Source organism: Akanthomyces muscarius, chromosome 3 (genome assembly GCF_028009165.1).
Source record: "Akanthomyces muscarius strain Ve6 chromosome 3, whole genome shotgun sequence".
Lineage (NCBI taxonomy): Eukaryota > Fungi > Ascomycota > Sordariomycetes > Hypocreales > Cordycipitaceae > Akanthomyces > Akanthomyces muscarius.
In genome coordinates, this window is record NC_079243.1 from 1,675,953 (window position 1) to 1,688,917 (window position 12,965).

At 53.6% G+C, this 12,965-nt stretch overlaps 2 protein-coding genes across 2 annotated transcripts; one reads left to right on the plus strand and one right to left on the minus strand.

The window, feature by feature from the left end:
• Positions 1 to 6,738: 6,738 nt before the first annotated feature.
• On the minus strand, positions 6,739 to 7,090 carry LMH87_001865 (uncharacterized protein; the record flags this gene model as incomplete). The annotated part of the gene is made up of 2 exons (XM_056193215.1): positions 6,739 to 6,965; positions 7,015 to 7,090. 2 exons carry the CDS (start codon positions 7,088 to 7,090, stop codon positions 6,739 to 6,741), a joined length of 303 nt encoding a protein of 100 aa, XP_056050275.1.
• Positions 7,091 to 9,158: 2,068 nt separating this feature from the next.
• LMH87_001866 (uncharacterized protein) lies at positions 9,159 to 11,772 on the plus strand (the record flags this gene model as incomplete). The annotated part of the gene is made up of 2 exons (XM_056193216.1): positions 9,159 to 9,213; positions 9,611 to 11,772. The coding sequence occupies 2 exons, from the start codon at positions 9,159 to 9,161 to the stop codon at positions 11,770 to 11,772; spliced, it is 2,217 nt and encodes a 738-aa protein (XP_056050276.1).
• Between the last annotated feature and the right edge of the window lie 1,193 nt (positions 11,773 to 12,965).

Sequence of the window (12,965 nt, forward strand, 5' to 3'; positions counted from 1 at the left end):
AGGAAAAGGCGTGCGAATAAGAATAGAAGCAAAGGAGAAGGAAAACGGCAAGCCCAAATCGCAGTCGATCTGCAAGCCTCGACGCCCAGCCAAGACCAATTGTTTAATAAAAGTGCCAGTAGGCTGCCACTTGCGCACCGGAAGAGTTGAATCTCGAAAGGCATAAGCCACTGCCAAGGACGGGATCATCATGCGCCGCCCGGGATACTCCCCTTTTCAATCAGAACAGTTGTTCTCCAAACTCGCGCGTCTGTGGAACAGCAAGGCGGTGCAAGACCTTGTTCAACGTCTTGGCAAGTTTGCGCAGTTACGCATGTCTTCTTTTTATAAGGTTACAGATAGGCGTGCATTGCAGGAATGTCTCATGTGCAGAGAGACGAGCACAGGGGCCGGCCGCGAGTCCAGACCCTTTTCCCCCAACGGCTCCGGTTGCACCTGCTGGCTCTTGGCGATGCGGGAGTAAAATTCAAGCTAATCGCTTCGACGACGCACAGCCAGTGATCGTTTGGACGTGCGAATGCCGGCCGTTGTCCGTGCATTTCAATAAGGGTCGCACGTTTCAAAGGCGACTGATCTTCCCAGGGTGACACCAGGTCTTACGCGGCCGCGACAGTTTGCTTCCTGCCAGTAAAAGAAACGTCATACTTGTGATGCTACGCGCTGCGACTGGTCGTTTTTCTGCGTCTCCGTGGTCTGACGCAGCAGCCATAATCAGATCTGCCTTCTTGCTTTGACCCGGTGGCGGGTTACTCACGAACCGAGCTGCGACGGAAGAAGAATGCGCGCGCCCGCCAGTAACGTTGGAGACAAAATTTAAGCATATTGCGAAATTGCGAGACAGAGCGGGAGCAAGGGCTAGTGACATCCTAGACACCGGCGATGTCTCTCCCACGGGGGAGGGGGCTGTGCGGGTAGGCGATCCTCGCTGGAGTGGAATTTGCAAAAGGGGGGATGCGATTCCAACTGTTTGAGCTTGTCTGCTCCGTGTCCTCCGTTGAGTCCTCCGCTTATTAGAACAGAGGATTAACTCTAATTCTGTGTCTAAGAACACCGCATGGACGCAGGGGTTGGCTGTTGGGCACAGACCTATAAGGTCCTGGTCCAGGAGGCGGAGAGGGACGGTTTAGGGGGTTTAGAAATGTCCATTGCCGAGAGGGAAATTCTTGTTCGTCTAGATGAGAATGTATCGAGTACAAAAAAAGAGAGCAAGAGAGCATTCTTTGCTAAAAATGTCTTGCCAAGCACAAAGGACTAGGGGGGCGTGTGCGGATCGTTGTGTGAGGTCGCCAATGGAGGCCCGCTCCTCCGCGCGGAGCGGGTGGTGATCCAAGTTGCTGGGTGATTTTTTGCAAAAGTGCCTCCGAGATCTCTTTCTGGTGATCGCCAATAGTAAGCATTCTGACAGGGACGAGGTGCGATCTCATGATGGGCTGTGCTGCTGACGTCGCGGACGACATTTCTACTTTTGGGGCGGGTCACATTTGTTTCCCTTGGCCATGAGCTTGGCCACGGTCTTGGCAGACGGGTTTGGTCCCAACCGAAAAAAAAAAGGTCATATGTATGCTTATTTCTGCCAGCGATGCAATCGGATCTCGAGTAACGTGCGATTTTGACGAGTGGCCAACAACAAAGCCAACGTCACGGCACATCTTGCAAGAGCATCCGTACTGACAATCTGTGTGTCAAAGCGGTAATTTCGCGGTTATTCTTGGCAACTTGCCGTTTGCGGAAGCCGACGCGGGCGCCGGGACGCACCGCACGTACCGGATGTTAGCGTCTCCCGCACGATGGCTGGGGTACATGCTGCGCCACGCCTTTTCCGGAGTGAATGGAATGTATCTTTTTCTCCCTCTCACGGGGCAGGCGATACAGCACTGCCCCGTCAAAGTCGTATCAGAAGAAGGTTTCCCGTCTGCGCAGCGTAGCAATGTCCCGTCCCTCTTGGTCACTTCAACCAAGAGAGCCTAAAATAAAGTCTTGCCAAGCACTTCGGTCGTCATTTACTTTGCTGATCTTCATATCTGTCTGAACCCTGGAAAGATCTTGGCGAGTCAAGAAAGTCCTCTTTTTTCTCTCTTATCTTTATGGGGGGGCGCCCAGCCAGTAAAGGTAAAAAGGTGAACACAATAACCTCGTCTGAGACAATCTTTTAAATCCTTGATGCAATCAACTCTAAAATTTCGCTTCTTTCTGCGGACGGACGGTCGGGAGCTGCAACGCCTGGAATTTACGGCGTGGTTCCCAAGACACTAACAGAGATGAAATGTCTTGCCTGCAAGCGACCTAGCCCTGTCCCTCTGAGCCAGAGCAACTACCAGTAGTTATGTTCTGTGTAGGCATCTTGTGCATTGGCTTATGAAACGATTATACCAAGAGAACAAATGCAACAGCGACATCCTTTCTAGTGTGCAGACGCCTGGTCAGCCTACATGCACTGTTATGGCATGTGCCACACCTGTCGTACGGTTGGTGGCCAGTGTGCTTTCGCTGCGACTCTACAGCGTCGCAACCATGACGGGATGGCCCTAGGAACGCAACATCCCGTAAAAACGAGACTAATCCTGTGTTCATGTGCCTGCCAGTGGTAGGTAGACGCCCGTAGACAAATCTGATACCGAAGGGCTTGTGACACAGTACATTGGTTGCACGTTATGACATCGGGCGCTAGGTGAAGCGTAGACTTGACGATAAATACGAGCGGCGTCATAGGTTGCCGAGGACGCATCTACCGACTACTGGTACGGTAGAGTCTATTTGCTCATGACTATCAGAAGGCCTGCGTGTGGCACAATCGATATACACGCGCTATAGGAAAAAAAAATAGGAGCTGTCACTGGGGCTACGAAGTAACTTGGAAGCTATCTACAAAAAGATACACAAAGACAGCGATTAACCAGCCCCAGAAGCTTCAGCGCCTGGGCCCAGGGCCTAACTACCCGCTGGTGATGCGGTGCGGCTGATTCCGCCCTGCACGGCGTAAACTCTCGAGAAGACTAGGAGGGCCGAGGCCATGTCAAAGAATACATCTAGTCCCCCGTCCAAAGACCAACACCGTACTGGTAAGTGGCGAGCTGCCGATAAAATAAAAATGACATGGTGACTTTTAGCACTGAGAGCATCTACAGCAACTATGTCGCCTGGGCCTGAGACCCGACCTTGACCTGGGCCAGCTCCATTCGCTGGCAAGGTCAGGTCTGGCGGACGGACAGTGGGTTTTTCCCAGGGACCAAAACTCGATAGCAGTGCAAAAGACAACGTTGCAGTGGCCCGGTCAGGGCTCGCCTGGTTACCCGAACGGGGGTCCAACCTCGCTGTGCACTCGAAGGTTTCAGTGACCACCTCGATCCTTCGCCGTATCTCGTCTCCCAACACGTGCTAGCCCAGACGCACAGAAATGATCAACTTGGTTTTTTATTGATCTATATAAACGTTGACCACACCGGTACATGTGCTATGGTGATGGTGATGGTGCGTGCTGGCCAGCACATGCCATGCGGGCCTGCGACTCAATGCAAAAGCCGCTCTGCCCACTCTGTGGCCGATCGGAAATGTGCGGGCGTCAAACAGACCGCGCTCCTCGCCCAATAAAGCGCAGAGGAGGCCGATGCCGTTGTAGCCGTCTCCTTCCAATGAGAGCGCTTGTCATGCAAGGTTACTGTGCCTGCTTTGTCGGTCGGCGCCGTGATTATTTTTCAGCCTTCTCCTCCGTCACCCTTCAGGGGGGGGAAGCAGCAGATCCCTGGGGGCGCTGGCGCTGGAGACAAAAAAAGAGACGGAACCAAGCCGGTTCTGCGTCTCCAAAATCAGGCTGCAGGATAGCGATCCAATGAAGTATCAATCAGTATGTACAGAGACAAAAAGTGTTTGTTGATATTGGTGGCGTGAGACGGTCCTTTGGACAAGCGTCTTGGCGTACCTAGGACGAACTTGTTGCAACTAGGAAAACAGACGATTTTATGCAGCATCTGGTGCTGCTTCGCTCACTAGCGAGTTTCCCCAGCGTAATGCAACGACAAAACGAAAACCCACGATGCGCTAGGGAGAGGTCCTTTCGTCACTGTGGCTTGAAGGGCGCCGGGCCTTGGCCAGGGCCCCAGCTGGAGAAGCGCCGAGCTCGAGGCACCTTGAACGGACCAGTAACCACTCGACCACTAACAAGAGGCTCTTTATTGGACCGTGGCGCTCGCTCCAACTGAGCGGGGGACGGCAGCTACAATCGGCGTTGTTAGTGCTCCGTGGAGGAGAAAAGGATATTGAGCCGAGATGAGGACCGCTAAACGCCTCTTTTTGTTTTCGTTATTGCGCGCGCGGGGCCGTGAAATGATATGTGGTTCTGAAATGGTTGCGCGCTTTCAATCGGCCGGGACGGGTGATGGGAAACGAGCCAAGAGCAACGGTTGCGCCATTCATTCTTCATCATTTGTGTTGGGGGAGTTTCATGCAAGGCAGCCACCTTTATTTCTTCTTCCTTCTTTCTCTGATTGACGTTGAGCATGGCGGATAACCGGCAACGGCTGCAAAGGAAATCGGCAGCATCCAGCTGGAGAAAGCCAACGCAGCAGCGCCGCCTGGCTGGTCAGAGGGCCAGCCGTGCGTGTGTGTATGTGGCATGCCCCGGAACCACGGGCGGCTGCAGCTGTCTGTACGGCGTGATGTGCTTCGATGCGCTGTTCGTCTTTGGCTGGTTGGTTGCGCTATTCCGTGATTGTCTCCTTCATGGTGGGAGGGGAACGCCAACCTGTGGGCAGGGAACATGAGATGGGGCCAGACAAGGTGACAAGCTGCTGGGATGGCCCCGGCTAGCTTGTAAATTACATGGGGATGGTGATTTCTGTGATCGATGAGCTGAACCTGGCGTGCGGTGGGCAGTGGGGAGGGGGGAAAGGAGGCATTTTCTTGTCAAGAGAGAGAGATTTGGTCCGGCAAGTGAGGTGTCTTTCCGTTTGGCGGATAACGGAAATAGGACAGCAGAATTGAATCGCACCTTGAGAGGAGGAGACGATGCTCGTTGCTCAGGCCTCTCAGGTTACAGTCCTCGCTGTAACAGTCTTCATCTGTATTCAGTCCTTGTGCATGTCTGGGCCGACTTGCATCTGATCTGGGAATATGACCTCAAGGCAACCTTGCTGGGCATATCTTTCCGAGAAGAACGAGACAAGGCAACAGCCTGTTGCATAAAACAGGGGGGGGGCTTCTCAAGATGCGCACTCCGGTCCGACAACTGTCCCAAAGAGGCTACCGCTCAGGTGCCCGCTAGCACTGTGACGCTGCGCTCCCACGGCATGACCAAAAGAAGCAGTTGTGTTCAAAAAGCGTTGCGAACGCTAGAAAATGGTGTACTGCAGTACCAGTACGGTCTCTCACCGCAGGTCTTGACTTTGCGGAGCCGTTGCAGCCGGCCGGGCCACCCAGGAGAAGAGCGGCAGACAAATGGCATTACTACATGGTAATAATAGCAACGCAGGCTCTCCACACACCAGACCATTATTCAAGCAGCGCAAGGCTGCCTATTGGGGCTGGCGTTCCCCATCGAAAGGGCCAGGTGATGTGAAGAAAGAAGGCGTAGAAGGGCGAACCAATGTGCCGTGCGCCGTGTCAACATTTGTGCAAGCAGCGGGCGTCACAACGTCGGGGCGGCAAAGCAGCAATGACGCCATAATCTGGACGTCTTTGGGGGTGACGGGACGATGCGCGCCCTCTGCTGTGCGACCATGTGGCTGTCGACAGATGGCTCGGTTTCGGATTGCCTCTTTTTGTTCTTTTGTCGTCAGCAACGCAAAGCCACGATTGAGGGCGACTGCGCAACTGCGGTCTACAGTACGGGCGATCTGCATTTCTGCACAAAGAGACGCTGCACCATGATGGAATAAGCCTCAGACAAGAATTCAAACAAGGGTTCGGGCGACACAGTTTTGGGCCATCGAGCAATGTCGAGAAATGCTACATGTCTCATCCGTCTGCCACTGGGACGCCATGTTTTAGAGAAGAGGGGGGGATCCAGCGGGCTGTTCCCCCGGAAAAAAGAGCACCCTCTGGTCATGATGATGATGCCAAGAGCGCCTGGACCGGGTCAAGAATGAAGGGCTTGGGGATTACAGATGTTTCTTGCTTGCGTGTGGCCGTTCTTCCTGCAAGACAGTGAGGACTCGAGGGATCGACATGAGACCTTTTCGGAGACGATGCGATGCAGCAGCAGTCTGTTTGCCAACTACGACACCGATTTCCGGTAGCAGACGAATGGCACAGCAACAACGGATAGAGTTGCTTGATACGGGGAGCAAAGGTCGATCCAAGCTGCAGCAGAGCGGCGCAGGGCCCAGCTGCAGGATGCAGTTTGGTGCATTAGCTTCTGGAGGTGTGCATTTGTAGGGCCCTCTCCCCAGGGGCGGGTTTCAGAGGGCGAGGAGGGCGAAAAAAAAAAAGAAAAGGTCAGACAAGAAAGTAGGCTTATTTGGTGGTGCGACATTGAAAAAGAGATGTGTTCCAGAATAGAGACGGTTTGGTTGCACCAGGCAAAATCAGACGTCGTTCGAACTTTTGCCTGATGGCACATATGTGCGCAGTCTTGGCTGACAGCAGGTTTGCTATAACCAAGTTGCAGAATGTTTTGAGAAACAGCAGAAAGCTCATGGCGTAAACATATCATGCAGCCAAGACCTGTCCAAGGACCCTGTTCCCCTTGTATGCGCTTTCCAGGGCGATGGGCGCCTGCACGATTGGGCGGAGGAGGAGGAAGAGCTACTTCTGGGGCGTTTCTTGGCTGCGTCTGGACGGAGAGTCTGGAGCGCCGCAGAAGGAGAAGAATGATGCTTGGTAGAAGTGCAGTACATATGCGGCGGAAGAGAAGGATTCGATCCTGGCTGGATGCAAAAGAGGGATAATAACAAGAATAATAAGAATAAGCTCGCGGACTTTTTCTGCCCCGACTGGGCCAGTGTTCGTCGTCGACACGTCTCGACAGGTGGCTTACTCGTTAGCCTGCACGTATGGAGTCCGTCCCTCTGGGTTATTTACCTGAGCGTGTCCCACTGGGGTCATTGGCCGTGCTTTGTGTTGCTTTTGAGGCGCAGGACGAGATGCGGTCGGCCATGTCACAGGAAAAGAGGCGCGTCGTCGAAAGTGAAAGATGCTGGGCGATGCTGTCCTTGGGCGGTTGCTTACAGCGGATACAGTGACTGAGCGCTGTTGATGCCGCCTCACTTACAGCGCCGTCTCTGTCCCTGTCCTGTCTGAGCGGGTTTTGTCGTCGTGGGGTAATGAGATGGAGGAGGGATTTTATTAGTTGAAAAACACCTATTATAGAGTTCGCCTGGCATAATTGCCGACATTTGGATGCTCGAACTATTTTCAAATTTATTCTTCCTCGTCTGTATGATGCCTTCATTCGCAAGTACACCTAACCAGTACAGACTGCCCAGCACGATCCCCCCTGCAAAGAACCCCAGCCTCGACCAACTTGGCTTACTGAGTATTCGCGTGCACAGATCAATTTCCAATCGCGTGTCGGCTTACTTGCGATGATTTCCTGCCCTTGTACAGGATACTTTCGATCCGAGTTTCTGGCACCCCGGCAGGTTTCTGACGGGTGACACGCCCATCCTGGCCCACGCCCCCCCTGGGGTAGCCCTCTCGTCCACTGATGGTTGCCAGTCACAGCGTGTTCCAGGTGCGGACACCACTGGCACATGCCACCGCAACCACTGTGTTCATCCGCTACGCCCACCATATCCCGCTGTAGCAGGACTTGCACCCCCCCAAAGCCCCCCCAGAGCTCGCCAAAGCTCGTCTTGTTCCTCATAAATGCCTCCCGGCCCACTTCCACTTTTGCGCTTCAAAAACGCCGTTTGTCCTATCTACACTTATTTTCCTCACCAATTTTCCTGCTGGTGGAGATTTTGTTTATCAACTCTCCCCTCCGTCCTGTTTCTCTCTTTATCCTCTTTCCTCTTTTCCTTTTGAATTCGTCTTTTACCGTGTTCCCATGGACTTGCAGGCGTAGCCTCGCTTGCACTCTTCTCCCACTCTGCCCTCCTTCTACAACACGCCCGCCAATTCGACGAAACCTACTTGCAAGCCTGCCTCTACGCCATCAGGAAAGGAGCAAGAGACGGAAAATCCACTACTTCCTCAGTCAACATCTCTGGATAATCCTACGACCTCAATTCATCAGCTTTGCCCTTTGTCCTCAGCTCGATACTACGACGACAGCTATTCAAACAACAGCTAGCCTGAAACTCAAATCACCTACACAGCTGCGCCGGCAAACGCAACCAGCAGATATTCACTCAATTCATCAAAAGGAACCCGGAAAGCCAATTCACATTCTCGACGAAGCCCCTCCTCGTTCATCTCGACGATCCTTGAGTTTTGTGGCTTGCATCGAAAAAGCTAGTCCGTCTTTACGCCAAAGCCTCCTCGGTCTCTCCGCGGAACTGTCAAAGCTTCTTGTTCTTGGTGGTGTGCCTCGCTCTCCAGCACACATATTTAGCACGGCAACCTATCCATCCAACCATCCAGCACACAGCAACAGGGCTTCTCTCGCCTCGCCCTTTCCACCTTGTTAGCGCCCATTGTCCCGCTTCTTCGCAACAAAAAGAGGACAAGCCCCCCCCCCATCAATTACGTCGTTGGGTGCCGCTAAAATCCGCTACCACCCACTATCTCGAGGCATCTCACTGGGCCGAACACCTTCAGCCCACTCTTTTCTCGCACGCTTCTGTTGCCAGGAGGATTTCTAGCGCCTCTGTTCCGGTCTTCTAGGTATCTTTTGAGGCTGTTACAGCGCCCCCCTCCGGTTACTTGCCGACCTGTCCCACAGCAGCTGCTGGACGCCGACCTCGACAACCTCAGCGCGACACGGAAACCCCCACCAAATACCGCTAGCCTCGTTGCATCACCTCTATCGCTAGCGGCACACCAAAAGTCGCTTTCGCCCGCTCTCGCCTCTGGCCCGTCTGCCCACCAATTCGCTGCCTCGCTCTTTCGCGCCGCTCTCTGCGTCCGTCGTCCGGTCTTGTCCGTCCTTGTCGCCGAACACAAGCACGCTCCCGTCCTCGCTTCTGCAGTTGGTCCATCAAGACCAAAAGCATAATTCGAATCAAGGCATTGCACAAGCCATTATTCAGCGCCTTCCCGCAGATTACTACTCCAACACAACCATGGCTACTACGTTATTACGACCTCCAGAGCCCCAGGCTATTGCGCCCGATTCAGGTCAGTCCCCGTTCTCTTTTTTCCGGTCCCCAGCGCCCACCATTTCCTTGCCACTCCTCTGCCCACGCGCCGCCCGAGTCGCTGTCACCAGTCACAGCTCGCTCTCAGCCTCCACTGCCCACTATTCTTAGCCTTTTGGTCTGCTTCGCCGGTCTACTGGCCGCCTGCCCGCACCCGACTGATTGCATTCCCCTGCTTATTGATCCATTTCCCATCCTTGCCCAGCGCCTGCCTGCCACCAGCCTGTGACGTGATTCCGTCTCTTGTCCCGCCTTTGTTCCTTGGCCCCAGCATTTCCTTTTACTCAACTCGGATTACAATCCAGCCATTAATCTTCTTCTTCTATTTTTTTCGAACAACCTTTTCTGCTGACACTTAATTGTTGCCACCAATACAGACTCTTCGGATGCTGCGGACCACCAGAATCGCCATTTTTACTCCCACAGCTTCTCAACACCACGCCAATATCCAGCCGATATCCCTCATCCAATTCTCGAGGAGGAAGCCGGCGAATCTGGCAGTGAATCACCTATAGAACCTGTTACACCCGTTAGCGGCGGCCGTCACTCGCAAGACTTTACCAATGTTCAGCAATTTGACCAGAATCTCACTCTGACACACTACAATACTACTCAAAACCCGCCTACCTCAAATCCTGCGAAACAGCCTCTTCAGCCCGACTCGCCTGTGGACCAGACCACTCCTAAGCAAACTCGCCAACCGTCGCCATATCGTTTGCTGCATCGCGCGCGCTCAGTTATTGGCAACACGACTATTCCTACCGCCGAGCCCCCTCTCCCCACGCGAAAGCAGCCAGAATCCGAACTCGACTCTCAGCCCGGCACTCTCTCGCGTCGCTCTACTCGTGGCTCTACGTCCAGTTTCAAACGCACAATGACGAACCTCTTCCGCCGGTCTTCGTCCGCCATTGAGCGCGACACTCCGAACTATGAGTCTGGTACGCCCAGCCCCAGCTCAACAGACAGCGGCTACCACCGCAATCCCGCACCGACAAGTGCTCCTCGCAGCATTCCCGCGACAGCATCATACAAGACTCAGTCGACCGCATCCAATTCGCCCCCGACACCCGGCTCGCCTTTGGAAATGGCTCCCTCACACCGAAGCACCATCTTTGGCAAGTCGTTACCTGGGCCCGAAGACTTCCAGAAGAAGAACCGCGCCTCCACCGGGTTTACCCTGCGCGGTCGTGTCGTCAACTTTGCTGGACGCGGCGGACGTAATGGCAAGGCTCCTCGCCGTGCTAGCAGCTTTGATGCTGGAAACGGTGGAACCCCCGGCCATTCGCATCATGAGCACAATGACAACAAAATGTATCCTGCTGAGCGCCAACCATGGGCCCTACCTCCCGATGCTGGTACAGGCACCAAGGCCCGTCGCATGAGCCTGAGTCTACCCGACGACTTCATGATCGACACTGCCGACCTTCTCGCGGAATACGAGTATCAGCACAAGCTGCTCGGTCGTCACGGCAAGCACCTGGGCAAGGGTGCCGCCTCCAAGGTCACCTTGATGGCCCGCAAGGGTTGCCCCAATGAGCTCTACGCTGTCAAGGAATTTCGCGGCAAGTCCAAGAGCGAGAGCCAGGAGGAGTACGAAAAGAAGATCAAGTCGGAGTTTAGCATTGCCAAGAGCCTGCATCACCCCAATATTGTCGAAACTGTCCGTCTTTGTACCGACCATGGCCGTTGGAACCACGTCATGGAATACTGCTCCGAGGGCGACCTGTTTGGTCTTGTCCAGAAGAATTTCTTCAAGGGCGAGTCCAAGCTGAAGGATCGTCTTTGCATCTTCAAGCAGCTCGTCCAGGGCGTTGCTTACCTCCACGCCCACGGAATCGCCCATCGCGACATCAAGCTCGAGAACCTGCTCATTACCAAGGACAGCAAAATCAAGATTACCGACTTTGGTGTCTCTGAGGTCTTTACTGGCACGCATCCCGGCCTCCGCGAAGCTCATGGACTGTGCGGTCAGAACATGGGTGATGTCCGTCGCTGCAATCCCGGCATTTGCGGCAGTGAGCCATATATTGCCCCGGAAGTTCTGGCCAAGAAGGGATCCTACGACCCCAGAGCTCTCGACGTTTGGGGTACCGGTATTGTCATGATCTACCTCAACTTTGGTGGTGCTATTTGGTCGCGCGCTGAGCCCGGCAATACCCACTACGATAAACTTGTAAAGGGTTGGGAGCGCTGGTACAAGAGGCACCCCGACCCCGAGGCCGTCATCACCGACACCGACTACCCCAAGTGCTTGGCGCTCGATGTTGGTGTCAACCCGCCTGCGTTGCGCCGCGTTCTGCTACAGATGCTTAACCCCGACCCTACCAAACGCATTAGCATCATGGAGGTTGCCAACAACCGATGGGTCAAGAATATTGAATGCTGCCAGCTCGAGTCATATGATGACCCAACGCTCTGCATTGATGCCACGAAATCGAACTCGGCCAACAATAAGCGAATCTTTTGCCACAACCATCTTCCTATCAAGACCATGGGTTCGCACTCTCTCGGCAAGATGCCTGGTCAGCCGGGTTACTAAATCGGTACATCTATCGCATCTGATGCGCAACATATTTATCACTCAAAGAATTATGCCTTTTTACATCTGAATTTTCTTTTGTCTTCCCAGAACATTATTAATGGGCACGAGCCTTGAGTCTTTTTTAGATCAAGCACTAGCATGGGCGTTATCATGGAGCCTTTTTCTGGCGTTACAACGCGGCGATTTTTGTGCCGGGCTTTTATTCGAGGGGAAATTCGGGAGGCGGAATTTGGTCTACGCCTCTATTTCAGGCGAGGAATGGCGTTGGCACGGAATGGACATTCGCTTCGAGCATGAATGAGCCTGCTTTTCAATCGTCTTTGACACTGTCCTTTTTGTATACGTTATGGTCCGTGAGCAAGCAGCTCATCAGAATCGGCCAATCGAGGCGTGTAGCACAATACAATATTTAAACAATTACTTTAACATGCAGTGAAAACTTGCCAGTGTTGGTGATTTAATCGATTCACAGTGTAATGGATGCATAGCGCAGACGTCACAACTACCCAAAAGTGCCTAGTAGAATGCCGGTTGCAACATTTGAACTTGCGATGCTCCGGCACCAACCTTGAACATGCGAACTGCCGTTCCTTTGCGATTGTCCAATGATGCGCAACGTGGCATGCACTCACCCAATAAGAACGAATCGTTAAATGTTGGCGGCCAAGAACCACCACTGCGACCGCGCCTTAGATCCCGAGCTGCGCGGGACGGCACCGAGTCCGAGTCACGTCCGATGATGGGGGCTGATTCCCACCAATCGGGGCTGGAATTACCGACACATCACCAAATTGGGATCGGGGCGATTGACATTGGAATTTTTTTTCGAACTAGTGAAAGGGGCCAATCGCAGGTTCAGTCTGTTGGCTCCCCTTATCGCGGTGGACATGAGTGCTCGGCACCTAGTTTTGAGATGGCACGGTCATTGGGCATTCAAGGCTAAGAGAAGGAGGGAGGCAGAGAGAGAGAGAGAGACAGGGAGAGAGGAAGTGGGAAATAGACGCCAAGAGTCTGACGCAAGGCATCTGATTAGACATATGTAGTGTCGATGCTGGGCAAGGGGACCGACCGCGACTGGACAGTTGCCCGAGCTAAAAAATAGTGGGATGGTACGCGCATCGATGGGATAATTTCGCAATGGGAAAACTGAGCCTGTAATTGGGGAAGGAGGACACACGAAATCTCGCTTC